Source organism: Stegodyphus dumicola, chromosome 2 (assembly GCF_044657685.1).
Source record: "Stegodyphus dumicola isolate Sdum_Otavi_A_Nest chromosome 2, ASM4465768v1".
In the NCBI taxonomy this organism is placed as follows: Eukaryota; Metazoa; Arthropoda; class Arachnida; order Araneae; family Eresidae; genus Stegodyphus; species Stegodyphus dumicola.
Window position 1 is genome coordinate 249324224 of NC_140769.1, and position 27089 is coordinate 249351312.

At 32.5% G+C, this 27089-nt stretch overlaps 1 protein-coding gene across 1 annotated transcript in view; it reads right to left on the reverse strand.

The window, feature by feature from the left end:
• The window catches only part of LOC118182226 (sodium-dependent phosphate transport protein 2B-like), a 119456-nt gene extending 96016 nt beyond the window's left edge, over positions 1–23440 (reverse strand). Inside the window, exon 1 of the mRNA XM_035351547.2 lies at positions 23260–23440. Coding sequence (XP_035207438.1) covers positions 23260–23398 — 139 coding nt within the window. The 5' untranslated portion in view covers positions 23399–23440. The remainder of the gene's footprint in view (positions 1–23259) is intronic.
• Positions 23441–27089: the final 3649 nt, after the last annotated feature.

Genomic DNA, 27089 nt, shown 5'->3' on the forward strand with positions numbered 1-27089 from the left:
ACAATCTTAATAGTCTGGAGCCCATTTACAAGCACTAATTATTCCCAAAGATTTGAAAGTTCAAATTTGCTGCAAGATCTATCTATTTTGAAAGACAAATTTTGAATTTTATATCATTAAGCCACTATCTTTTTAAATATACTGATGAAACAAGTATTTCTTTCCGTATGCATCTTAATTAGCCCATGCAGTAATTGCCAATAGTTTAATAACACTGCTTAATAGTGATGAGTGACAGTGAAAAATACTGCTTACAAAGAAATACGAAGGTAAAAGATTGAAGTGGCGAAAAAGTATAATGACAAGCTCGGGTAAACAGAATTTTTTTTTAACCATATGAAAAAAAAAAAATTAGTACAGACAGTTCCAATGGCAACAGGTGTCTGGACGTAATATGCGCAAGAAGGCTAAATGTGAGCAGATGGAATCATGACATATGTATGTTCTGTATAAAACTGTCATATCTTGTAAACATGTATCGTTATTCTATTATCAAGGTATGCTATATGAACCACATTTAATATATATTTAATAATATTTAATTTATATAACATTTTACTTCCATTTATATAATGTGAGGCTATTAGGCTGGGTTAAGTTGAATTAATATGGCTTGTTTTTAGGTATCAAACAGTGTTGCCAGATCGTGCGATTTTGCGCAAATTTGCGATTTTTCACAAACTTGTGTTACTAAAATTTTGCGATTTTGCGAAATTTTTGCGACATCCATCATTTTCTCATGCTATTTATTGTAACTTCAAAGATTTTTTTAATATATCGTAAAATACTTATATGTTAAAATAGTTTATCAATTAAATATAATTTATATTTAAAAATAGTTTATTTAGGCTTAAATAGAAGTTGATATCTGGAAATGTTAAAATGTTATTTAGATGTGGGCTTACCTTTCCAAGGCTGCACAGCCTGACGCCGGTATAACGAGAAAGGGGTAAGGGTTTGGTTTGGTTTATTAGATTACGGCAAAGCACTCGAGGGCCATCTGCCTTAAGGGAGGTATGCCTTCGTGGAGGACATTTTAAGGGAAACTGGCTCGTATACACGTTACACATGGGGAAAACCACGAAAACACCCATGCAGCCAGCCCGTTCGCGGGATTTGAACCTCGGACCGAACTACCAGTGTTCAGCGACGTTACCGCTCGGCCGCTGGTGGGCGAAAGGGGTAAGGGACGTGAAAAAAGTAAAAAGAAAGAAAGAAAATGCTTCGGGACTTCTCACCACCATCCCTCGGGCACTTTGTCGTTCAGCAGTTCTATGGTGATAATGAATCGAACCAAAGAACTTGCAGCTTGAGCGAAATATATAGGGTACCCAAACAGAGAAAGAAATTAAATTCAAACTCCTGATTATAATATTGCTAAGAGCTAAACAATGGAAATGGCTTGAAATCAAAGCAACGGCATTTTTCTAAATAAAAACAAAAATAAATTTAGCAGTGAAAGAACAATGCCTTTCTTAAGTAATCAGAATTTGAAACAGATCCACCACACAGAACAGAAAACTCACTGAAAAGCATTTCTCAATTAAAATGTTCACAATTAAACAAACAAAAAAAAAAAAAAAAAAAAAAAAAAATCTGAAATGTTTCAGATTTTAAATTACGTCCAAAGGGGCGTTTTTTAACATTTTGTGTGTTACCTTTCTTTATTAAATATCATGTTCCTCGCACTTAAACCATAAGATCCAGTGCAACAGCAATATCGCAAAATAGTTTTAAAACGAGCATATCTTTAGAATTTCCGATACAGAGACTCACGCGCTGGAGATAAAAATGTTTTTTCTGCACAACGTTGCCATTGCTCGCTTTGAAATCCTTGAGTTTGTTAATCAAAAATTCGTCAAAGTTTTAAAAAATAGGAAATCGATCATAAAACAAATTTCAAATTTCAAATTTGGTCTTCCACATGCTCATATTCGTTGGAGGATTACGTTATTCAAAATTCGATGACTCTATGTACCGTTGTTTTATCACAATACGAGAAATATACATACATTTATGCAGATTTTTCATTATTTAATTTCTTCAAATATAATGCAGGACTCTAACATTTTGTGGCAACAGTTTGAAAAGTGAACCGACATTTATGAGTCCGACGCAAAATGCCAAAACGAAACTAATAGTCCTTCGGGATTCAGATCCCTTTGGACTAAAAAAAAACAATGAATTAAAAAAATTAACTGCCAACTCAAAAAATTTAATACAAAAGAGCTAACAGTCTATACGTGAGGAATCTCTTAAGAATGGATATCCACAAATTAATTTTAAAATTAAAATCTAAATTAAATGAGAATTAATTAAAAAAGAAATGGATATTTAAACAGTTGAAAATGAGCAATATAGTTTTAAAATTTTCCGTTAAAGCTAACCAACGTAATTAAAAAGACTAAGAATCGAATACAGAACCATTAGACGGTAAATTTGTGATGACGTAAGTCTGTGTAACTATGACGTCACAAAAATCACGTGATCTCTGACGTCATTTTCGACTTTTTAAGTCTGCTTTTGCTACTTTAGTTGAAAATTTTCTGGCAACACTGGTATAAATGATTGGATTTTTCGAAAAGATAATGTCTCATGACACCCAAGTAATTTGACGAAATTATGTTTTCGGAAAAAAAAAAGCATTAGATATCATGGCATAGCCATCAAGAAGTCCAATTGTACAATACATTATAATTAGTATTTTACATAAGAATAGCTTAATATTTCTTTGGATTCTATAGATTATAATGTAATACAAAAATATTTTTTAAGTTACATGGTTTTAGATAAATGCACTAAAGTATTTTAAGTATCGTAACAATGTTCTGGCAACACTGGTATGAGATTTAAAAATAGCAGAGGATGCCCTAATATAACAGGGCATAAATTTCAAGAAATAACAGAAGCTTCTGTAGAAATTACATATACTAGAATTCATTCATGATGAATCATTCAATAATGAATTACATTCAATTCTTTTCAGCTTTTCTTTGACAATTTTGATTTAAAATTCGCTGTTTTTTTTAGCAATCCCGTATTTAATTTTATTCACATATGGCATATATTCGCAGATCACAATATGATGATAATTAAAAAATGTTTCTTTTTTACTTCTGATGCATTTAGATAAAACTTAGCAATTGAAAATATTTTTTCCTGATATGGACCATACTGTTATGACGTAGAAACTAAATTTAAGACTAGATGTGTGAATTGGGCGTCTGTGACATAAATTTTATTCCGGTAAGATTTTATACGCATTTTATATGTTACACATACAAAACTAATACATAGTATAATCACCATTAAAAATTTATTTCCGCATTTGTTATGTCTAAGCACATAAGTTCCGTTAATTCTGTATATCGTGCCTCACGGCCACTTCCGGTACGGAAACAAAAGGTGTAATAAAATTAATATGCCTCTTTGCGCTCATAAAAAGCATTTGCACTAGCTTAACTGCCAGAGAAAATGAAAGCTTCTATCTTGAAATCACAAAGCGTAAAAGCCAAACTTGTGCAATAGCATGCACATCATTTTGCCAAGAGTGGGTGAGGAAAAGGAGTCAGTTACATTCAATGTGTTCCACCTGGGAGGCAGAAATGTTGCGCAATATTTGCGTCCGCGGAAAAGCGTATGGCCTCATTCGCTTGGCCTTCTGACGTGCTTCAAAGTGAAACATTGAAGATCACAGGAAGGATTATGTTTATGTAGCAATATACCAAGTTACTCACAAAAGCAGACAAGAGGACAAACATGAGGAATCTCATTACGAGCGAATACAAATAAGGAAAATTTGGGAAGAAACGAGATATCTGTATTTTCGTTTAAAAACGAAAGTGAAATAAATATTTTCAATTAACGATTTTACTTTTTATGAACGAGCGAATGCCTCGGGAAGAAGGGATAAAAGACCCTAGATTCTCCTCATGTTACAGCTATGACCTACCTAATTTATTGAATGGACATCGTTGCCTCACAAATCATATGATTACTGCAGTATAGAAGAATACCAGAATCATTTCTTTGCTAAAATATAGGATCATATCTTTACCGAAGCGACTAAAGAATTCTGCAGTGTTCTCTTTGTCACTTTGGACAACTCATCTGCAAGAACATTTAAAGACATGCTCTGCACACTTAAGTTCACAGAGTTAATAGCTTTAAATCTGTCACCAAGAAGTAATATTAATAGAAACCCTTAGGCTAATGGCCTAAGGGTCAAAAGCCAGGTATTTATAAATAAATAAATAAACTATTAATAAGAGACATTTCTAACGTCATATATACAGAATACTCATTTTCGCGCCTTCTAAAAGCAAATTTGAACTGAACTCGACAGACTAATCTTAATAGCTACTCAATGTTCAGCAGCAACTCGAGTGGCGACTGACAGACGACATTAAGAATTACCCTTTTTTTCTAATTTAAATTTCTAAAATAATGAAGTGAAAGTTACCTTTTCATCCACGAAAAAATAAAAAAAAATGGAATACATTCTTATCCGAAACTGAATGCGTATTACAAGAAATTTTGAGTGATGGTAATTCAGATTTCAGTAACGTATTTTAAAAAGTACAGTAAGCTTTCAAATTTTCTTCAATTATTTTTATTACAAAAATATAAATTCGTATGATATATTATAAAGTAATTTCTCCTTCCTTTCTTCATGCCTTCGCGGTGTAACGGTTAGCACACTTGGCACGCATTCGAGAAGTCTGGGTTCGAATCCCAGCTAGAGCATTACTCATTTGTGTCGTCTCCTGCTGCAAAATAACCTAACAACTCTACAGTGACGCCCAAATTAAAAGGTAGTGGATGATGATTCTTTACCACCAGGATTTGGCGATTGGGCCCCGTTATTCCCAGTCGCCCTTAAAAGGGGGAGTATTTAAGGTATTTTCTCCTTCCTTTCTGCATGTCTTCGTGGTGTAACGGTAGCACACTTGGCGCGTGTTCGAGAGGTCCAGGTTCGAGTCCCGACGAAAACATTGCTCATTTTCTCAAGTCTCCTGCTTCAAAAATAACGTAATGATTGTACAATAATGGGTCATCTAATCAATAATATGTTTTTTTTTTTTTTTTTTTTAAGTTGGATTAAAACTTGGAGAGGGACGAGACAAATTGCACCAATGTGCTATAAAGGCAGACGTTAATTTTGCCTTGATTATTCTTAGTGCAAATTTTGAAGCGTACACTTGGATTGTAACAATCGTTCTTCCAAAACTAAATGGAGCTGACAAAGGAACATATTCGGCATATTTTTATTACGAGTTAAATGAAATAATTATTAATAGAGATGTTAATGCAACCTATGGGAATCGGACAATAGACATAGCCAATGTCAAATGTGGTTCCAGAAATTACGAACCGAAATTACAGCCTAGAAGACGAATCTCGGCCTGTAAGAACTGTAAAGCTCGACGAAGCCGCTCCGCAAAATTTGGTGAAATAAAATTTCAGCTTAACTATTGCAAATTAACAGAAAATGAAGGAGAGTATATTTTAGATTAAAAAAGAACTTTGTTTTAATTATGAACAATACAAGAAATATAAAAAAAGGCACGTTACTAATGAGATGATATAGTAATTTAAAAATGTCATACGAAAAGGGTGCTTTATCATAATTTTATATTTTATCATACTTATTCAATATCATTAAAAAAAAGAAGCTTTATGATGGCATCATAGTATAAAACAGATTAATTAGGCTTCAAACGGAGCGTGAAGAATTTTTATGCCAATTATTTCCACGATTCCAGCCAGTAATAGTATAATTTCACTATATTTGATTCAAAGAATAAAGCAGAAATAATATTTCGAAGCAAGAATAAGACCTTTCTCGCAGAAATTAATCGAATGAATGAATTTGCATCAAAACAAAATTTCAGAAACCCGAGTTCTTGAAAGATTGTCCTTCGCGTTTGGTCATGGGCTGTTGCCATTTACGGTCTTAAATCTTTCTCGTAAATGGAATTAACTGAAGCATGTATCTTACAGAAATTTTATATTTACAAACTTAAAATTTGTAACGTTTTCAATAGCAGTAAGAGGTAGAGGAAAATATATGCTGAGAGTTAATAAATTTCATTAGTCTATCATAAAATTCTTTCTTTATTAATTTATCATCTATATCGTTTTGAATATCTTTAAGTTCTGATCAACTTCTTCCTTCTAAATTGAGAAAGATTGTTCGTTTTACCTGTTTGTACGATAATTAAATATTGCAATTGTTTCTTAAATCTTCGAATTTATACTGATATAGAGCATTGGATTTCGTTTTAATTTTACCTAAAGTACTTCTGAACGGTTGAAACTCAAAACTTTGAAAATACCAGTTTTATTTATGTCCAATGGAATTTTTAAGGAAAAAAAATGCGATTGTTGCACCTTCGTCCCCCATTTGGTGACCACGAATGCCATCTTATTTCAGCACGCCCAGTAGTATGCGGTGGAATTTGTAAGTAACCATGAACTTTGCTTTTTCGAAAATATTCTAATCGTCTTCCATAAATATGAACATCAATAACGACTAAAGGTCCTAGATGTTTCTATTAATTCATGCCATGGTATACAAATAGCCCGTTGAATTTTGAATAATTTTGAATATCTGAATTGTTACTCCAGTAATGTTTATCAAATTATACTGAGAAGGTTAACCTCACAATTCAAAAATTTAAATTACATATATACATAATTTGCTAATTTTATTTATATGTAAGTATATTTTTAAAAACTGCGTCCTTAAATTTCCTTTTTATCTCAAATCTTAAATTTTGCATTTTCTTACCAAAAACAACATTTGCAAGAGTGTAAATCTATCTTTTGCTATTCAATAGCAATTTAATTTTAAAATGGGAAATTTTACATTAATTTCTGTTTAGTAACAATGGCTGATGGAATAACAACGCTGTTACGCTTCTGATCTCGCTTCAGGCAATTCTAAAACCATGTGTATTATTTACAACATGCCATAAATTTGCTTAGACTTGCTTGATCCTGTTTGTACTCCATAAAATCAAAAGATAAAGACGGTGTATTCCATTTTTTAACCTGAATAGATGACATCATTTTGTTGATATAAGGAAATAGGTTAATAACATTTTGATATGTTAAGTGCCGATGCCTAATACTTGCGTTTTTTGGGAATATCTTCTGCATATAAAGAAAAAACTGCTACTTTTTTAAAGAAAATTCTGAGATCGTAATGACAACGATGTACAGATAATATTCCTTATTTGTTGAGTAAATGGATGTTAAGTTTAAAATGTTTTTCGGAATAATCTGTGTATTTGTAGTCTTAATGACAGAAAACTGGGTTTTAGTATCTGCTTACTTCAGAATCTTACTTTTTTCATTGCAAACTGAAGTAGGTTAATATGAATCCTTTCAAAATATATCTAATTTTTAAGTTCTTTTAGATTGCATTGGTATCTATTCTTTCAAAAACAGCTTAAATGTGTTTTCTTTTTAATAGTTTTTATTACTTTCTTGTACGAAATAAAGTATTGTAACCTCGAAAAATTTCGGGTATCATATTTCAACAGATATATCTATTTTAACTATTTTTTGCGTGACGTCTGTACATATGGACAGAATAAAGGACTCGTTTTTCCAAAACGGATTGTAAAATAGTTTTAAAATGGATCTAGAAGTGAATTTTTTGTGACATCTATACCGTACTTACGTATGTATTCATGTATTTCGTATGACTCAAAAATGGTTAGCTGTAGAACGTTGAAATTTTGTACATGGGACTGCTATAACATGTAGTTTTGTATCTCCTTTTTTATTGCGATGAACAGTACTAAACATATATACATATATATATATATATATATATACATACCTTATCCTACTTAAAAGTACCTACCCGGCCCTTATTTCCGCAATCATTGGTCGTAGTCTTAGACTTCCAATTACATAAGTGTTTTGAATGACGGAAGTATTCATGTTTTGCAATGTCAAATTAAAAAAAATTATAAATAACGAAATCTAACTAGATATATAATAAAAGTTTACATATGTAGGTAGTGTAACAATAATTATCTAACAATATTTTACATCAGTTTATTGTTGTAAATATATAACAATATTTAATATCAGCTTATTGTTATAAATATATAACAATATTTAATATCAGTTTATTGTTATAAATATATAACAATATTTAATATCAGTTTATTGTTATAAATATATAGCAATATTTAATATCAGTTTATTGTTCCAGCAAAAATGTATATAATTTAATAGGCCGTAAAGGAAATCATGTAGTATCCACATCAGATTTTTTTAACAGCGATTACGAAGCTTACTGGAAATTAATCGAGTATGAAAATAATTTTATCGATCGAGGCGATGAATAACAAAATGTTAATGAAGCATTGTGAATAATCAAGACCTCGATAAATAACTTAAAACATTTGCGCAATGATCCAACGATGAGATTATGGTTACAAACATAACTAAAAAATTATTAAATGCTGGAACTATAAATACAGTCAGAAGACATAATCATCCTGTGTTACCTTCTATTTACAAAAATTCAAGTGGAATTTTAAAATAAACCTATTTATTAACACGTGAACCTGACTGTTACACAAAATTGAGAGCTATAACACACCTAAATGTCGACAGCTTACGGGATATACAAGAAATATTATTCCGATATTGCAAAGAAAGCAAAGCCAAAGAGAGGATGCCTCCCTGGATGGCTTTCTAAGAGTAACTGGCTCATATTCACGATACACATGGGAAAAACCACGAAAACCAAACCATAGTATAGACACAGAGTATAGACACTTTGGATGATTGGTAAGAACACTAACCTCTACACATTCTTTGATCGCATCACAAGTCTAATTTTACTTGGTAAAGCAGTGCATTTTTAAAACAGTTTCTGCATAAGATTTTCTAAAACTTTTACTAATCTAAGCAACTCATACACTTCTTACGTCACGTATTTCTTCATTTTATTCGCTTCCAACCTTCTGCCGTTCCTTTCAAGTCAGGAACCTATCCAAAAATATAAATAAATTCACAGTCTTAGAAACGTTCACTAAATACTTAAGAACTTCGTAAGAAATGACACTGAAAATATTTTTCTTTTAAGTGACATCCGTCTGTATATTCTTCCTCGTTGCTAGTTTGAGAAGATCAAGTTTTGAGAAATTTCTTAAATATTATTAAATTACTGTCTTAAACCAGCATTTTTTTTTTTTTCAGTCTCTTTACAATTCGAAATGATACTTTTTTAAAAGTTCGTCTTGCAGATTTTGAACATAATAAGGTCACATTTTTGCTGTTTTCGCTTTAAAAATTTTGAAGTTTTCAGTCGACTGAATTGATTTTGTGAATTTTTATTTTTTTACATGTAATAGAACAACAGTACCTAACGTAGACCTATAGTTAACTTTTAACGTATATAACGTAGACCTATAGTTAGCTTTTAACGTACATAACGTAGACCTATATTTGTTGTTTTTGTTGAAACATGCTTATATTTTTTTATTTAAAACCAAGATCTTCCTTCATTTCCTTTGAGACACTTTATGGTTTCGATGACGCTTATAAACAGTTTGTTTCTCAATTATAATAAGTATTAGTAAAAAACGGCGCTAAACAAAGAACTAACAAAGCAGTCTAATGTAAGCAATAAGTCCTATATGCATACTAGAATATTTCGTTAAGTTGGAAAAATGTTAGAATAAATTAGTGTCACTTTTGCATAATAAAGCTCGGCAACATCAAAAACAAACAAGCGCCAAACGATATATTAGCAAGAGTGGATTCTACCTACGAGGGTTGGGGCAAAAGTCATGGCAACTATTTTTTTCTTGTAGATACGTGAACAGATCACAAAAGATATATGTGTCATATGGAAGTTCTGCAGGCATAGTGTGTATGCAGAAAAAGAGATGGCTTTGTGATAGCTGGCTGTGTGGTAGCGAGGGCTCTGAAATCAGTCAGTTGGTGAGTGTCGTGCGAGATGGAAATAACCAGTGTTGAGCAGTGCGCTTACATCAAAATAGCCGTTCTCCGAGGAAGAAATGCGATGGAATGTCACAGTGAATCAGTAGAAGCTCTTGGAAATAATGCCGTACCATATCGTACAGTAGCACGGTGGGTAAGAAAGTTTCGGCAAGGACGTGTGTGAACCAGTGATGAGCAACGTTCGGGACGACTGGTGAGTGTGCCGTCATCGAGCACCTCATGGATGAAGACAGACGATGGACGTTACTGGAGTTACAGAGGGCAAGTGGCATCGAGAAACGCATCGTCCACAGGATATTGCGTAATGAGCTAGAGCTAAGCAAAATCGCTTCGCGGTGGATACCGCATGCACTGACGGAAGTTCAAAGGTGGGTGTGCTATGCAATATGCTCCGACCACTTTGCACGCTAGCAACAGGATGGCGATCAATTCTTTTCACGAATAATCGCCATCGATGAATTTTGGGCCAGGGCATACAAATCAGAACTGAAATGTCAGTCCGCGGAGTGGCGACATCTTGGATCACCAAGGCAGCAGAAGGTCCGTCAGAACCCTTTCCCAGTCAAATTGATGGTGATCGTCGTGTATGACGTCAGAGGTGTCATTGTTTGCCACTTTGTTCCTCATGGCAGAACAGTGACCGCACGGTTCTGCAGGGACTCATGTCAACTTTATGTGTATTGTGTTATCATTCTTTTGCACGGTGATGGCCATATTGCCCTGTATACTACAGTAATAAATTCGTGTGTTACGATATTTAAGCGCTATTCATTGTCCACACATGTAGTTAAGACCTTGTCCTTTCATCTGTATATGTCACATTTTCCAACCGAACTGGTATCTTCAAGAAAAAAAAATAGTTGCCATGACTTTTGCCCCAACCTACGTATTTTCTTTTGGCTGCAGAAGTCTTAAAAAGATTTTGTACTTGCATTGTATTTGTACTTCATTCTTTTCAGTATGTTAATTTCTTTCATGAAATATACTCCTGATAATATTGTCTAATAGGTAAGCTGAAGCTATTTAAAACTCATAAATGAATCTCTTGTAAGTTCTTTTTCAACATGTCGATTTAAATGTTTGCAAAATGTGTTAACTTTGATTTGTATTCTATCTGAGTAGCAACTCTAACTTGTTAATTAAAGATTTCGTAGTTATTCTAACTTAGGATTCTTTAACAAAACTGTGCTAAATAGAGGATAGTGTACTCAAACGCCTTAACTGTTTTAAATGCATGACATATCAAAAAATTACTATACAGGTAGCCAGTTAGAGATCATTAGATTGTATAATGACTCTACAACTATTATGCGAACTTAAAAAGAATTTTCAGCTGACATTTGAACAGTAAAGTTAGAGACAGCTGAAAGTATCCTGAAAGAGTAAAGCAACAAATAATCAATCAATAATTTTCTCTGATGTTTTTTGAAGCCAAATTTTACTTATTTGTTTACTTGCACCAAATTATTATAATTATCGCATAATTATTTCATCACATGTCACGTAGTACCTCTTGTGGCATATTTACGGTCACGGGCAAATTAATCCGAACATAATCATTATGGTATCATTATTTCATTTTTATTGAATTAATTAATAAATTATATTCAGATAAAATAATTATAGCAGGGAAGAATACCGAAAAGCAGAAAAAAGGTAATTTGATTGATAAATATGAAAATATAATGACTGTAAGCTTTCCTATACAGAATTGCTTGCAAATAAAGTCTTACTTGATATCGGTAAGATCAATAGGACAAAAGAATTCTGCAATTATCCCTCATTCTACAAAGAAAATTGGTGCTAATTAAATATGTATATTAAAAGCAGACAACATATAGAGGATGATAAGGTCAACGTCTTTCTAAGTATAATGCACGTTAAATAATACTGACTTGAATAAAATTGATTCGATGCAATATCATGCAGGAAAAATGTTCTATGTAATGGGATATTACACTGTCAGATGTCATGAAAAAGCAACATTGACAAAACGTATTGTTTTCACACATGACACTAGACGACTTGCTATGGACATTGAATGTCGTGATATTCTTAGTAAGATGTAGTGATAAAATGAAATTTCAGCACTAAAAATGAGTTTTGAAAAAAATCTGAGTATTTCGAAGGCAAACTCTTCAAATTCTAAGAAATGAATACTCTGTCAAGCGAAGTCGTGATATAAACCGAGTTCGGGTCAAGAAACGATGTGGTTGGGCAAGATCATATAGCCGTAGGGTAATTCTACACATACAGCCACTTTAAAAAATGAACCTAGAAAAGCATAAAAACTTTCAAAGGGTTTAACCAACTTACAAACGACTTTCCGCCCTGAGAAACAAAACACAAACAAATCAAGCGCACGCTGAAGACCGCTTATTATAGGATGCATAATTCAGCTACGATGCCACTCAGAATAAAGAAAAAACAAAAACGAATGTAAGCTTATACACGGTCTTTTCTTCTTCTCAGGAAAAGAAAAGCTTTTCAACCAGGAGTAGATTATAGGACTTGACAGTTTCGCTTTTTCATTTCCTTTTTTTTTATTAAAACTTTTATATTTTATTGAAAATTTTTATTTCGATTAAAAATCTGCTCTCCGTTTTTATGAAACAGATTTTATATTAGACTAAACAGGTATAGAATTTAAATAAAAATCTGATATTATGCCCAAAGGGGAATTTTTTTAACGTTTTGTGTGTTTTAAACGTTTTATTTATTAAATATCATGTTCTTCTCACTTAAGCCATAAAATTCAATTCAACACCAATATCACAAAATAATTTAAAAAGAGCATACCTTTAGAGTTTCTGATACACAGTCTCGTGCGCTGGAGATAATTTTTTTTCACGCACAGTGTTGCCATTGTAATTTTTTTTCCGTACAGTGTTGCCATCGCTCGCTTTGAAACAATCTGAGTTTGTTAATCAAAAACTCATAAATTTGAGCTCATAAATTTACAAAATATGAAATAGATAATAAAAAAATTACAGATTCTAAATTTGGGCTTCCAGGTGCCCATATTCGAGTGGAGGACTACATTATTCTAAATTTGATGTCTCTAGGTAACCCCCCTTTTTTTTTTCCAAAGCGCGAGAAACATGCATACATTTATGCAGATTCTTCATTATTTAATTTCTTTAAATATAATGCAGGTCTCTAATATTTGGTGGCAACAATTTGAAAAGTGAAACACCGCTTTTAGTGAACCAACGCAAAGTGCCAAAACGAAATTAATTCTGGGCAAATTGCGTTTGGGCTAATAATAATTTGTAATATTTTAAAAAATTTTAATAAATTATTTTTTTTATAAAAAGGGGGGACTTAAAATGGATACGCAATCTAACCTCATTATAACTTCAAAGGGCCAAAAATTTGGTTTGCTATATCCGTTTCAATCCAAGTCAATGCGTTTGTCGCAAAAAAGAATAAAAATTGACAGAAGAATAGGGAAGGAAGAGACTGATTAAGATTGTCACATCTAGGAAAAAAAGTGAGTAATAAATCTAGCTAAAAAATTATATTAAGATTTCATTACAGTTATTAATATTATTAGTCAAACCCCGCCATAACGAACCGGTTTATAACGAACTACCAAATATAAAGAATGAATGTTTTTAGTCCTATCAATCTTAATGTTATTTTATACTGCTATAACAAACTTCCAAGTGTATAAAAAACGGATATAACGAACTTAATGAGTTTTTTCGATTAAAAACTATTTTTTATATTTTTCATAAATCTATCCTGAAATTTCAGCAAGTTTTGATTGAAAAATCACTAATTCTTAAAAATTTTGATGTTTAGACTAGTTGTCGTCCATGTTTAGGACATATTAGGATACCGTAAAATACCTTTACGCTACTGTTCTTTTACCTTCACCATCACCTTTTTCGGTGTTCTAAATAAAGACTAGGTGTAACACATAATTTTTTGGAAAACAAGGACTAACAATAAGCATACCTCAAGCGACCATATTCGTCTGAGCTAATGATCATTAAGCCTAAGAACTTGAATGTGTTCTTTAATTTCGTTTCAAGTCTTTGATTGAGTTGTAAAATGAGTTCTGATCCAGGCTGATGCTGTAATGGAAATTCTGAATTTTTTTGTATTCAAGGAAAGAAGATGTGAATATATTTTGATGAACGCAGTATTATACAGATATATGTATATATGTATATGGAATTGAAAAACTACCATAATGTCAAAAAATATTAATTATTCATTTAAATTATAATTTTATATATTAGTTTTCTGCCATTAAAAGATATCATTCAAACATACGTCACATTTGGATGTGACGATGCACGATCACATCCAAATCATTGCGGATATTTTTTTTTGGGGGGGGAGAGGTCATTCTCCTTGATAAGTCAACCCCTTTCCGGGAAATCAGCAGTAATTTACTGGGTTTTATGTATGTACTGTTTGCTCTACCTTATTTTTATGTATGCATTATTTTTTTATATTTTTTAAAATGTAGATTTTATTCTATACCATTACAAATTTTCAACTTATTTTAAGTTTATTATAAGTTTTTAATAGTTTTAAATAGTTCTCCTAAGTATTAACATTTCTTAATTTACATCTGCAGTAGTTTTACATTTTCTTTCCCAGGAGATAATCATAAATAAAATAATAGTAATTCTCTATACATTTAAATTTAGAACCAATTTATCACAAAGACTAAAAATTCAAATAAATAAATTTAAATAAAACCTATGAATGTAGAATTCGAATTCTGAAAATGTAAAAAGAAAAATTAAATTAAATCAATACAAGAAAAAACAAAAATAAATAATGTAAAAACAATTTTTGTTTTTTGTGATAAACTGGTTCTAGATTTCTTTCTTTATGTATTTACTGATCAATTGTCAGCGGCATGATGCCCGAAAATTGTTGAAATGATATTATATTTTTCTTTAAAAATATTTTTGTGTTTATATATAATTATATAGTATATATAATTCTAGAAAAGGGGAAACTTTTATCGTTATCTTTTAAAGACTCTCTAAATTGCTTTTTCTGGATGGTAGGTTTTGCATGAAAATATTCCGCTTTACGTTTGCAGATTTCATATGTTTAGAACGAGATATGTATCTCGAGGATAGAATCTGAACCATTTTATCATACCAAAATTTAACATTTGATCATACATTTTATGCTGAGTAATTTATCGGGTAAAATTACTAACTGATGTTGAAACTGGTAAAGAAGGAAAACAATTAATAATTGCACATGATAATAATAATAAGCAAAAAATATTGGGTTGGATGAGCTACATATATAAAACGAAGAATTTCCCTTCGAATTATTCATACAGGTTCAGTTAGCGAATTTTATTTGCAATTAACAGGTGTCATTTAATATCGTCTATGTTACTTTCATTACAATTGTGTTTATATAATATTATTGCCTGACATATCTGCAACAATAGCATTGTTGCTTTTGACCTTATTTCTCCCGCCTTCTTAGTATGCCTTCGTGGTGTAGTGGTCAGCACACTTGTCGCGTATCGAGAGATCCGTGGTTAGAGTCCCGGCGAGGGCATTGCACATTTATTACGATTCATGCAGGATTTGGCGATTGGATCCCCTAAGGTATTTCTCCCGCTTTCTTAGCATGCCTTCCTGGTGCAATGGTTAGCACACTCGGCGCGTATTCGAGAGGTTCGAGTCTAGGCGAGAGCATTGCTCATTTTTCAAATCTCCAATCATACAAAAAAAAAAAAAAAAAAAAAAAAAAAAAAAATCCTAATGTCTCTAAAATTTTGCTTTTGGAAATATTTGGCGTTAAATTTTAATTTATATTTTATATCAGTTGAATCTCGAAAGTTGCGGCCCACCAGCGGCCAAGCGGTAATATCGCTGAACACTGGTAGTTCGGTCCGAGGTTCGAATTTCGCGAACGGGCTGGCTGCATGGGCGTTTTCGTGGTTTTCCCCATCTGTAACGCGTATACGAGCCAGTTTCCCTTATAAAGTCCTCAACGAAGGCATCCCTCCCCTTAGGCAGATAGCCCTAGTATGCTTTGCCGTATTCTCAATACACACACACCCGAAAGTTGCGGAGATTATTCTGTAAGCACTAGAAACGCATTTGTTAAACTCAAAAGTTTTAAATAAAAAGGTTGCTTCAACTTCTTAGTGTGTAATTGCATTCATAGGTGGTGCGATATTCCCCTTGGCAATCTCAACAGCACCAAATTAATTTTGTTGTGAAACTCTACGCAGTGATCATAAATTTTCCGAACTGACGACAAGAAAAACGAGCAGCCATAATGACGCTGAAGCAAAAATTAGAAGTTCATATTGTAAAGGCTGTCTTTTATACCGATTGCTGAAAAATTCGTAATCAAGAATTTCTTGCAATCTTCTGTAGTCAGAATTTTTATTTTTTTATTTTTTGGGGAAGGGGTAGGCATTATGAGCCACGAAGAGAAGAAGAGATTGACGATATTACAATAATTTTAATATTTATAATTTTTATTATACTATTATTATTCGCCAATAGATGCAACACAACGCTTGGTATGTATCGTCTTCTAATTCAACATAGTTATTAAGTTGCCAATACTAGCAATTTAATACTCTACCGTGACCGTGACCGTGACCATGTGCTTTTATCCTTTACCAAGCAGGAGACACGCGTATTGTTTTTTACTCCAGTGTTCATTCTTCCGCATAGTTGAATTTACCTCCTTTTTGTTTCCAAGGAAATTATCTGTCTCAATCATTTGACAAACAGTCGTAAATGTCTTTTTAGATTTAAAATGATCTCGAGATCACTTTGCACTCCACCACATCCGTAGCATGACCAGTAGAAAATAGCCATAGCATCATGCGTAACATCAAAGTAATAGAAGAAAGTATTTTTATAGTAACACATAAAAGTAAACGTTGTTACAAAATTTTTGTCCAGTTGTGCGTTTTGAGAGGTCTTTGAGAATTATAGATTTAGCATTTTGAAATCATTGCTTCACACATACGGCTATATTGCTTGTTTCCCCCATGATGAAACTCCGTATTTTGATTAGTCTTTTGCCATCTAGCCCTCTAAGCATATATATACGGCTTTGTCGCTTAGAATATTTTTTGTGATATCTGTAAGAACGTATAATCAAAATAACCAACAGCTCCATCGAGAAGCAACAGCTTCAGATATATTAAAATACGTCAAATAAATTAAGGCAATAAATACATCAAAAGAACAGAAATCCAGGTTTGAAATACCAGCAGAGTTTTTACATTAAAATCAAAAAAATAATTTGTTCTCATAGTAATTTTGGGAAATGTGTGCTTTCTAAGCGAAAACCCTGGTCGCTCAGAGGGCTAGTTATAGTAAAACCCCGTTATAGCGGACCCGTCTTATAACGAACCGCTAGTTATAACGGACTAACTTTTTGGTAACGTCAATTTTCTATCGGCTTTGTTATTTTATACGGCTCTAGCGAATTTCCAAATATATGAAATGGATATCTTGGACTGAAAATATTTTGTGTAGCAGCTTTTATTACTAACCCTTAATTTAACCCTTAAAAATTACTAACCCTTAAATTCATCCCGTTTAGGGTATTAGATAGGATTTAGGTGTTATACTGAGTGTTATTCTGGGCATCTACTACCGAGGTAGTATTTCCCAGAGATTCAAGATATTCCTTTTGGAGTCTCAGAATGTAACTAATTTCAGGCTTAATTTAGAAGAAAAAGATATCAAAAATAACGAAACATACCTAATAAGGCATTTTCTCCCTTCTTTTCGCATACTTTCGTGGTATACCTGGAAGCCTACTCGACGCGTATTCGAGAGGTCCAGGGTTCGAGTCCCGGAGAGGGTATTGCACATTTTTCACGTCTCTTGCGTTGATGATCCTGTTGTCTGTACAAGTGACGCCCGAACTAAAAGGTGGTGGATGACAATTCGTAACCACCAGGATTTGGCGATTTTGTTCCTTCATCCCCATTCGCCCTTTAAAAAGGGGAGAATATAAGGTATTCCTCCCCTTTCTGCATGCCTTCGTGGTGTAACTGGAAGCATACTCGACGCGTATGCGAGAGGTCTAGGTTTCGAGTCCCGACGAGGACATTGCACATTTTTTACGGGTCCTGCTTCAAAATAACTTAATGACTCTAGAACCTTTATATCGCAGTTCTTTTGTAGTTAGCCACACCTTTCTATGTGTCCTTAACAAACGGGCTATGATAGGCGGGTTCTCAATTTTTGGAAAATCAGAACACATAATAAACATACCTTAAAAGATCGTACGATATCATGTGAGACATAGAACTTGAATCGGTTCTTTATAATTCATTCAAGTTCTTTGATTGAGCTATCAGACAGCACGTGATACTTATTCATAATTGTAAATAGCGCATCTTAAATCAAAATGTGTAATTGGAGGGAAGAGTTTAAACCATGACATTTATCCATTTTTAATTTTTTTTTTTTTTTTTTTTTTTTTTTTTTTTTTTGTGTGTGTGTGTGTGTAAAATTATTAACGTATGGTGAAACTTAAAAACAACGAAATTTAGTAATTGTACTTAATAAAAATTTTAATTACCTTTTAATAATTTTTATTAAAATTAAATTTATTGTTAGTATCTTTTGGGGGATGTGGTAATTCTAATCACTCTTTCTGTGTGATTCACCAACAAAGTTTTTGGTCTGTTTTGCGAAATGATGCAGTCCGCACCCCGCTGCCTTATCAGATCGAATGCAACGAATCAAACTTTCGGCTCCTTGAAGTTCGTCATAGCGGGGCTCGATTGTATTGAACTACTTTTAAAATTTTTTTCAAGAATGTATTTCTGCCTACATGCTCTATTATTCGTTGTATTTCTCAAAAGATGTAAATCACCGTAATCCTTCTTCAAAGCATCATATTGTCACTTTTTCCACCGATTCTTCTTCATTTAAGTTTTCGGCTCACTAGCTTTTGGAGTAAAATTTTGGCTTTATGTGCACTATTGTGAAATATTTTTGCGATGAATAAGGACTGCATGTTTCAAATTCAGCCTCAATTTGGTTTTGATTTCAAAATAAAAGCCTCTGTACATTTCGAGAAATAATTTGGCGCACGTTTCATTGGAACTCCGCGGTTAGAAATCGTGTTACCTCATACTATCTGTTAGCCTCGCATTCGTGATTCCTCGTATTAACCTTTCCATTTTCAGACTGTTTCTACAACTAGTGATTATTCAGTTAGAGAAACATTTTCGTTCCAAGAGTTTTAGCTCTAACTCATAACATATATTTAAGTACTCTCATTTCTGGTAATAAAATATCACATGGCCCGAGATACACTGAACTCAAAGCAAGTGAAGTCTGTCATGTCCGGTTTGGTTTACCTTGGACCACCCAATACAATTCATTATCGTGACTGATTAATATTTATGTGTAAAAAACCTCTGAAAATTGGCCGTCCGACCCCCCGTCGCGAGTTCGAATGTAATTATGGATTATGCAGTTTTTAAGGTCTCCGTGGAGTAGAATGCTGGAGACGTTGCGATAGCTTCTTGAAAGCGCATTGGCTTAAAAAGGTTTAGTTGCAAAGTTTTGGATATTGTATCTCGCTCCTACTTGTAATTTGTCGCATTTTGATGACAGAGTTCTAAAACCTTCTTCCTACTTATCTTATTTCATATTATACCTTAATAATTTTATAATTAAATTTTTATATTTATTTGTTTATTCATTAAACTAGAGCTGAAAAATTAAATGTATGATCTGCCAAATACGTACGTAAGCAAATGTTTAAAAATACTAACGTGATATTTTTAACGAAATTTAAAAAAATGAAGTATAAAAATGTTTAAACGTTTGTATGGTATGTTTATTTCATCATTGAAAATATTCTTTCCATATTTCAGAGACAAATAGTGTAATATTGCTTATAAAATTTTTTTAAAAAAGAAATCTGAAAGTTTTCAGATTTTATATTACGCCCAAAGGGCCGTTTTTTAACATTTTGTGTGTTACCTTTATTCAATAAATATCATGTTCTTCGCACTTAAATCATAAAATTTAATTCAACAGCAATATCATAAAATATTTAAAAGAGCATATTGTTAGAATTTCCGATACACGGTCTCACGCGCTAGATATATATATATATATATATATATATATTCGTGGGTGTCGCCATTGTTTGCTTTGAAATTGTTGAGATTGTTAATCAAAAATTCGTTAAAGTTTTACAAAATATGAATTAGATAATAAAATAAATTCTAAATTCTAAGTTTGGGCTTTCAGATGTGTATATTCGATACCCTACGTTATTCAAAATTGGATGTCACTAGGTACTATTATTTTTCACAGTGCGAGAACCATACATACATTCATGCAGATTCTTCATTATATGATTTCTTTAAATATAATGCAGGGCTCTGGTGGCAGCAGTTTCAAAAGTGAAACGCGTTTTATAGTGAACCAATGCAAAATGCCAAAACGAAATTAATACGCCTTCTGGGGAAATTGCCTCTTTGAACTAATAAATATTTCTTGTAACGAATTCAGTATCTTCACTGAGGAAAGATAAAAATCTACTCAATAGGGTGAAAAAAAGATGTAGGAATGAGAGCATGAAAAGTTCGTATAAAATCTTCTAATTTTATGCAAAACTTGTTGCGTGAGAATTTCCAGCGAAAATTGTTTTAATTATAAGTTTCCCTCGAAGGATATCATAATATTAAATTTATGCGAGAGCTGTTGTAATGATAAGTTCATATGAAAGCACTTGTAAAATCGGTGTACGCTGTACGTCCCGACAGACATCATGTGCAGATTAAGATCTTCAATATAGTAGATTCCACGCTGTCGAAAGAGAACACCAAGATAAACAATAAAATCCAAGGTCAAGGGAGAAATCATCCCAATTTCGTCATAAACTAAACATACTGCGGCTGCTAGCATTTGTAGCTCAACGGCAAAAGAAGTCTAAGCGCGCGGAATATGTGATCTTCGATTCAAATTGTTACCAAAATCCGGATATTTATATGGATTAAATTTCTATTACGGATGAGATTGGTTTCAAGCTGTTAGTAACATTTCTTGAATAATCAGTACAAGTAGATCAGACTTCGGTTTCAGAACTTACTGATAATATAAATAATAAGAAGAGGGTTACTGATAATATAAATAATAAAAAGTTCCTTTTATCTCAGCTTTTAATTTTTTCTCTAATTTTAAAAAAAATGATTATTGAAAACATTTCCTTATTTAATTTAGAGCTGATCATAAAATGTTATCTTCTTCTCTACTATCAATGTAATTAGGAAACTTCCTGCATTCAAAATTATTTTCATGCAGAATTTTGAAATTTTTTCTCGTTTGCGCACGTGTCATTAAAATGCAGTTTCTCGTTCACCTCAAATTCGAGAAATAACTGATCTTATTGCGATACGAAACAGGTTGTAGATAAATCCTGTTTCCAATGTATTTGCATCCGTATTCTACGGATTGGTATAATTCATAAAATACATGCATATTTATGTATGAGAACTGAATATTTTCTAATATAACGCGTAAATTGAGAAATCCGACAATTCATGGAATACCTAAACATTCTGTACATTTGTCGATTCAGTTCCTATATGTCACGTGTATACCTATATATCCTTGGCGTAAGGGGACGCAAGTAGGAGGGCAGAAATCCAAGAAAAAAATATATTTTTGTAATTGATGCATACTGGGAAAAATACCTTCCTTAGAAGTTTTAACTGTGTAATAATTAACTTTTCTTCTTTGAATAAGGTTTTACACTAAATATGATTCTTTAAATAAGGTTTCACACACTGTATTAATTCACATTAATACAAATTCACCGGTTTAGGGAAAAAACTCAGGAATTTCTGCCACACAAGGAAGGTAGCAAGTATCTAAAGTAGTACAGTAATTGCTGATAAGATCTAAAATAATTAAAGCTTTCAAGCAAATTCCGGTTCTGATTGGACTGTTCAGAATCTTGTTTCAAGGCGTCATCATATCAAAGGAGCTGATAAATTTAACTGGCGAGTTTTAATACAGGATTTGAACCAACATGAAAGTCTCTAGAAATGTTTCCCCCCTTCTTTTATAGAAAACTAAATAAGTCTGATATCCTTTACTATAACATAAATTGCACAATATCAGTTAAAAATTTATTATTCAAATTTCCTGTTTAATGAATGAAAATTTCCGAAGGGTTTTGAAAACTTTCCTAAGTGTTGACGTTGAAACTGAAAAAAAAAATCTAAAGCAATATAACTGAAATGGTAACTTCTTCATTCTCTTCCACCTAATGTGTTTAAATAAAAAAAAAAAAAAAAACGAGGGAGGGGGATAAATCGTAGATTTTTCCCCCTCGACTCCCAGTAAATGGCTTGGAGAAACTAATTTCACGTTAGTAACCATTTACTTAAATGAAAAGAAAAAAATACGTTTGCTTACAAATATTCTAAAGAGCATTTAATAACATCCAGTGAATCTAAGAAATCTAATAATAATGTCTTTCTTAGACGTATAATAATGTAAGAAATCTAATAATCTAATCTAATCTAATAACATCTAAGCAAACATTTAATATCGTAGATGAAGAGACCGTTTTTAAATCTTACTAGAAATCTGAATGGACAATAAGATCAACAGGAAACACTCTCTAATCGATTTTCAATTCTAAAACTTTGCTGTGTTTCTCTCAAACACACCACTTCATATCTTTGTTACTGATGCTGCGAATGAAACGCAGATGTACGTAATCCACTTTCGTTTATTTTTGTTTAACTACACAAAATAACAATTATTTTTAAAAGAAATTATTATTATGCAATCAAAAAGAAAATTATTAATTGAAATATTCTACCTTGACGATCTTATTCGTACTCTTCTTAGTTATTTATTTTTCGTATATTTTGTAATTTTAATGTTTTCTCTTTTCAATTTAAATGTCATCACAACATTTCAGATGATATTCCAAGGTAATCCCTTTGAGAATTTATTCAATGCAAGCCACTGTTTTGCACTCGGTTCCTTAGATTCCACGCCGTTATTGGTGATATCTCTGAGCATACTGCTGATCGATAACACAACAAGATGTCTACCGAGACATTTTTTAAAAAAATTCAGTAATAAACTGAGAAATATATTAAGATTTTTCAGCATTAATATAATTTCAGAGCCGAAGTTGAATCTCTGGAAGCGAATGATGCTGCCAGAAAGAGAAAGATGCTATACCGCATCACGCATGCAATCCTTACGGTTCAAAGAACGGTAACAGAAAAGAACTTACCTGACCATCTTGGGCCTTGTTCACAAATATCCGGCAGAGCCCAGGGATCATCATCATCGATGGGCCCCGGGACCACCTTAGTGTCACCATTTCGATCTACGATGGCAGGAACGGGGGGCAAATCGTCCTCGCTCTTCATGTTCTATGGCGCGTTTACCGGGAGAAACTGAGACCGGCGAACAACATGGCTGATCGTGACGTCATCGGGTGTCCCATGGCACATGCGCGTACGGTTGTTGCTGAAATCAAACCTTAGCATCGCAGTTTCCGTCGCTGCAGGTCGAAGAAACGGGGTATTTTACGCCGATTTCTAGTCTCCCCTCCCCTCATCTTCCACTCTGCCTTTTTTTTAAGATGCCTTTTTTTTTGCTTGCTTCTTTCTTTTATTTCCTGTCTAATTGTCCGTAACATCTGCACGAGAATGGGTTCAGAAATAAAATTTTATTTCGGAAACAGAATTGTAGATATCACGTAAAAGAAAATGATAGTGTGGTGGGAAACAGATTTTGTAGAAACAAAAGGAATTTTTTTATTAATTTATTTCAAGATTTTTCAGTTCAGTTCTGGGAGAGTTCATATCCATAAAATTAAGTTTATTGAATACAATTAATTTACATAAAAATTCCGCATTAAATTGACTTTTATCCGACGAGCAGATAAACTGAATTACTGGGCTGTGTGAACATACCTGCCCATTCCAATACAATATCAAGATATTTATCAGCCGCTGTGTCTCTAAGCACTTCATGTATGTGAAACCTTTAGTGAAAATTTCCAATTTAACTATTCGTTTATGCTATTTGAAAGGTGAAATTTATCATAAAGCAGTTGATTTTTTTTTTTTTTTTTTTTTTTTTTTTTTTTTTTTTTTTTTTAAGTAAGCTGTATCAAATTGTCAGCACCTGCAAGTATGTTTAGTCTACTATTTAAGCTCAAAAACATTTTTTAAAAATAATCTGTTTGAAAAAAGGCGACTTTGAAAAATAGGATTTTTAATTTTGAATACTCGCAAATACTTTTTTCTTTATAGAATAAGAACGAAGAAAAATATTCTTTTATTATAGTCAAAATATGATCATAAAGTAGATAATTATTGTTAACTTTACTGCTCATAAATCTGTTAGATTTGTTAAGCGAGTCTGCCGTGAAAGCGGAATTTCTGAATACTTTAGTGTCATCTTTTGAATTTATGCGCAATGTTAATCGCGAACAGAGTCACGCATAGGCGGCCCAGGCAGCCGCTAAATTGTTTTAACAAGCGAATACAAAATTTATAAATAAAATAAATAAATAAATAAATATAAATAATAAATAAATAAATAAATAAATGTATATTTTGTTTTTAATTATTAACATGTTTAATTTATACGGGTGCCTATTCCACTGGTGGCCTAAGGCGCCAATAATCCAAAACCGGGCCTGATCACAAATAGTACACTAAAAGTTTTGTTTACATTTGGATCTTCCCACTTGCACGTGAACGAACACTTTTTTGGTAATGAAATGAAATCTAAATTGGTAAAACATCTCCTGTACCTTAAAAGATTATTTGTTTGTTGATTTGTCAATATTAAGACGATATTTTGATAAATTCCGTGAAATATACCCAAATATAGGCATCTAATTAACTAGTTAAAGGCCTGTATAATATTCATTATTTAAAAAAAAGTAGTACTGTAAGGTATTTCTCCCGCCTTCTTAGCGAGCCTTCGTGGTGTAGTGGTCAGCACCCTCGGCGCGTAATTGAGAGGTCCGCGGTTCGATTTCCGACGAAGGCGTTGCTAATTTTTCATCTTGCGTGCTTCCAAAACTACCTAATGTTTCTACAGTACTAATTCAAATTCAAATCATGTCGTCGCGTTATCATGGATCACGTAAAATAGATCGTTGATTGAGAAAGGCTGGAGGTCGCTGAAATATGAGATAATTTTTTAACAAAATGGTATTTATCATATTACAATAGATGTTCATATGTTAATTAATATTTAATTATTAATAAATTTATCTCTCAATATGTAACAGTAAAATTTGATTATAATGGTGTAGTAAATATACATTTTGTTTTGTATTTATAGTTAGATGTGTTTCTTGGTATTATTTTTTTAAATCTACTTCCATTAACATGAATCTTAAAGCCAAAGTATAAAACCATCAAAAGTAATAAACTTTAACGATTAAATTTTCATAGGCAGGAAATAAAATAAAAGAACAAAGTGAAAGGAAAAAGAGATCAATAACATTTACCTTAACTCGAAAATTTGCATATGCTAAATACTTAATTAAATATTGCAGAATGCTAAATACTTACTGCCCAGCTAGGCCCACTTGGATTTATTGCCTCATGGCATAGAACATTAGGATTATTTATCCATACAGAGAAGTACTTCCTTCGAAAAACTGCCTCATATTCACGTTACACATGGGAAAACTCATGAAAATTTCCAAGCAGCCAGCTTATTTCTCTGGGATACGATATCGGATCGGATTATCATCGTTGATCGGACCACTCAGCCAGTGTTGGGTAGTAATCATCAATTAGGGCTATGAAAAGTCGATAATTGGCTTCTTTAAAAAAGCGATAATTTGCACATAGAAAGATAAAATCCTGAATTTATTCCCAGTAAAATATCAAACAATGGTATCCGATCAAAATAAAAATAGAGGAATGTAGGTAGGCCTTCCACCTTAACTGTGACACATTCTGCACTAGACCTCACTTGTTTTATCATTAAAAAAAAAAAAAAAAATTCTTAAAGTTTCTTTACATTCTGATACGCTAATTAAAGAACTTCCAAGAAATTCTTTGTTTAGGAAGTTTAACTGACAGAACTGTGTGTGTTTTAAAATATCATGCATTACTAGCGCCCCAGACAGTCTTTGGTGAAGGGGCAAGTAAACTGATTAGTTTCAATCCTTTTTAAATGTCAAAGTTCATGAGGGACATGCCAAGTTCTGGGTAAGTGAGTGAATGAAGGAAGCAGTGTAGGAAAAGAAAGCATTTACAAGTTGCAGGTTTTATTAAGCTGTCCATGAAACTGTACATGATCGCTGTAAATGACAGGAATCAGTTTGGCTAAACAGGTGCGAATTTAAGAGAGACGGAACTTTCTTCATATGATGATGCCACTGCTGCCTTGCCGTGCGGAATTTCTTGGCTGCAAAGAAATTGAACCACCTGCAGAAAATAAGAGGGAAGTGGTAAAATTCAGTTAATGAACTGATATATTAACTGGACTTAAGATGGATTATTGACACTGAAATACTGTTAATAGATTCGACAATGAGAGCTACGATGAAGTGCTATAGATATGACAGTTGCGAAATATAACTCAGTTACATGCATATGTAGAATATAATCAGTTAAATGTATGCGTGTATGTATGGTATAAATACTACGATAGTTAACCTATAATTAATTCATGCTGTTACATAGAATTAAACTGATACAGAATACAATAAACTAAATAAAAATGAAGCAAATAATGCATTACTTGGAGTGGAACTGATTTGCAAAACACACACAAACAGAACAAAAAACAAAAAAAAAAAAAAAATCTGAGAGCTTTTAGATTTTATTTTACGCCCAAAGGAACGTTTTTTTAATGCTTTTTGTGGTATCTTTATTTATTAAATAAAGATTTATTAGTGGAAGAAGAAATTGCACTTAAACCATAAAATTCAGTTCAACAGCAATGTCGCAAAATAATTTTAAAATGAGCCTATCTTTAGAATTTCCGATATACAGTCTCGCGCGCTGGAGATAAATATTTTATTATTTTGCAGTTCTGCTATTGTTCACTTTTAAATCGTTGAGTTTCTTAATCAAAAAG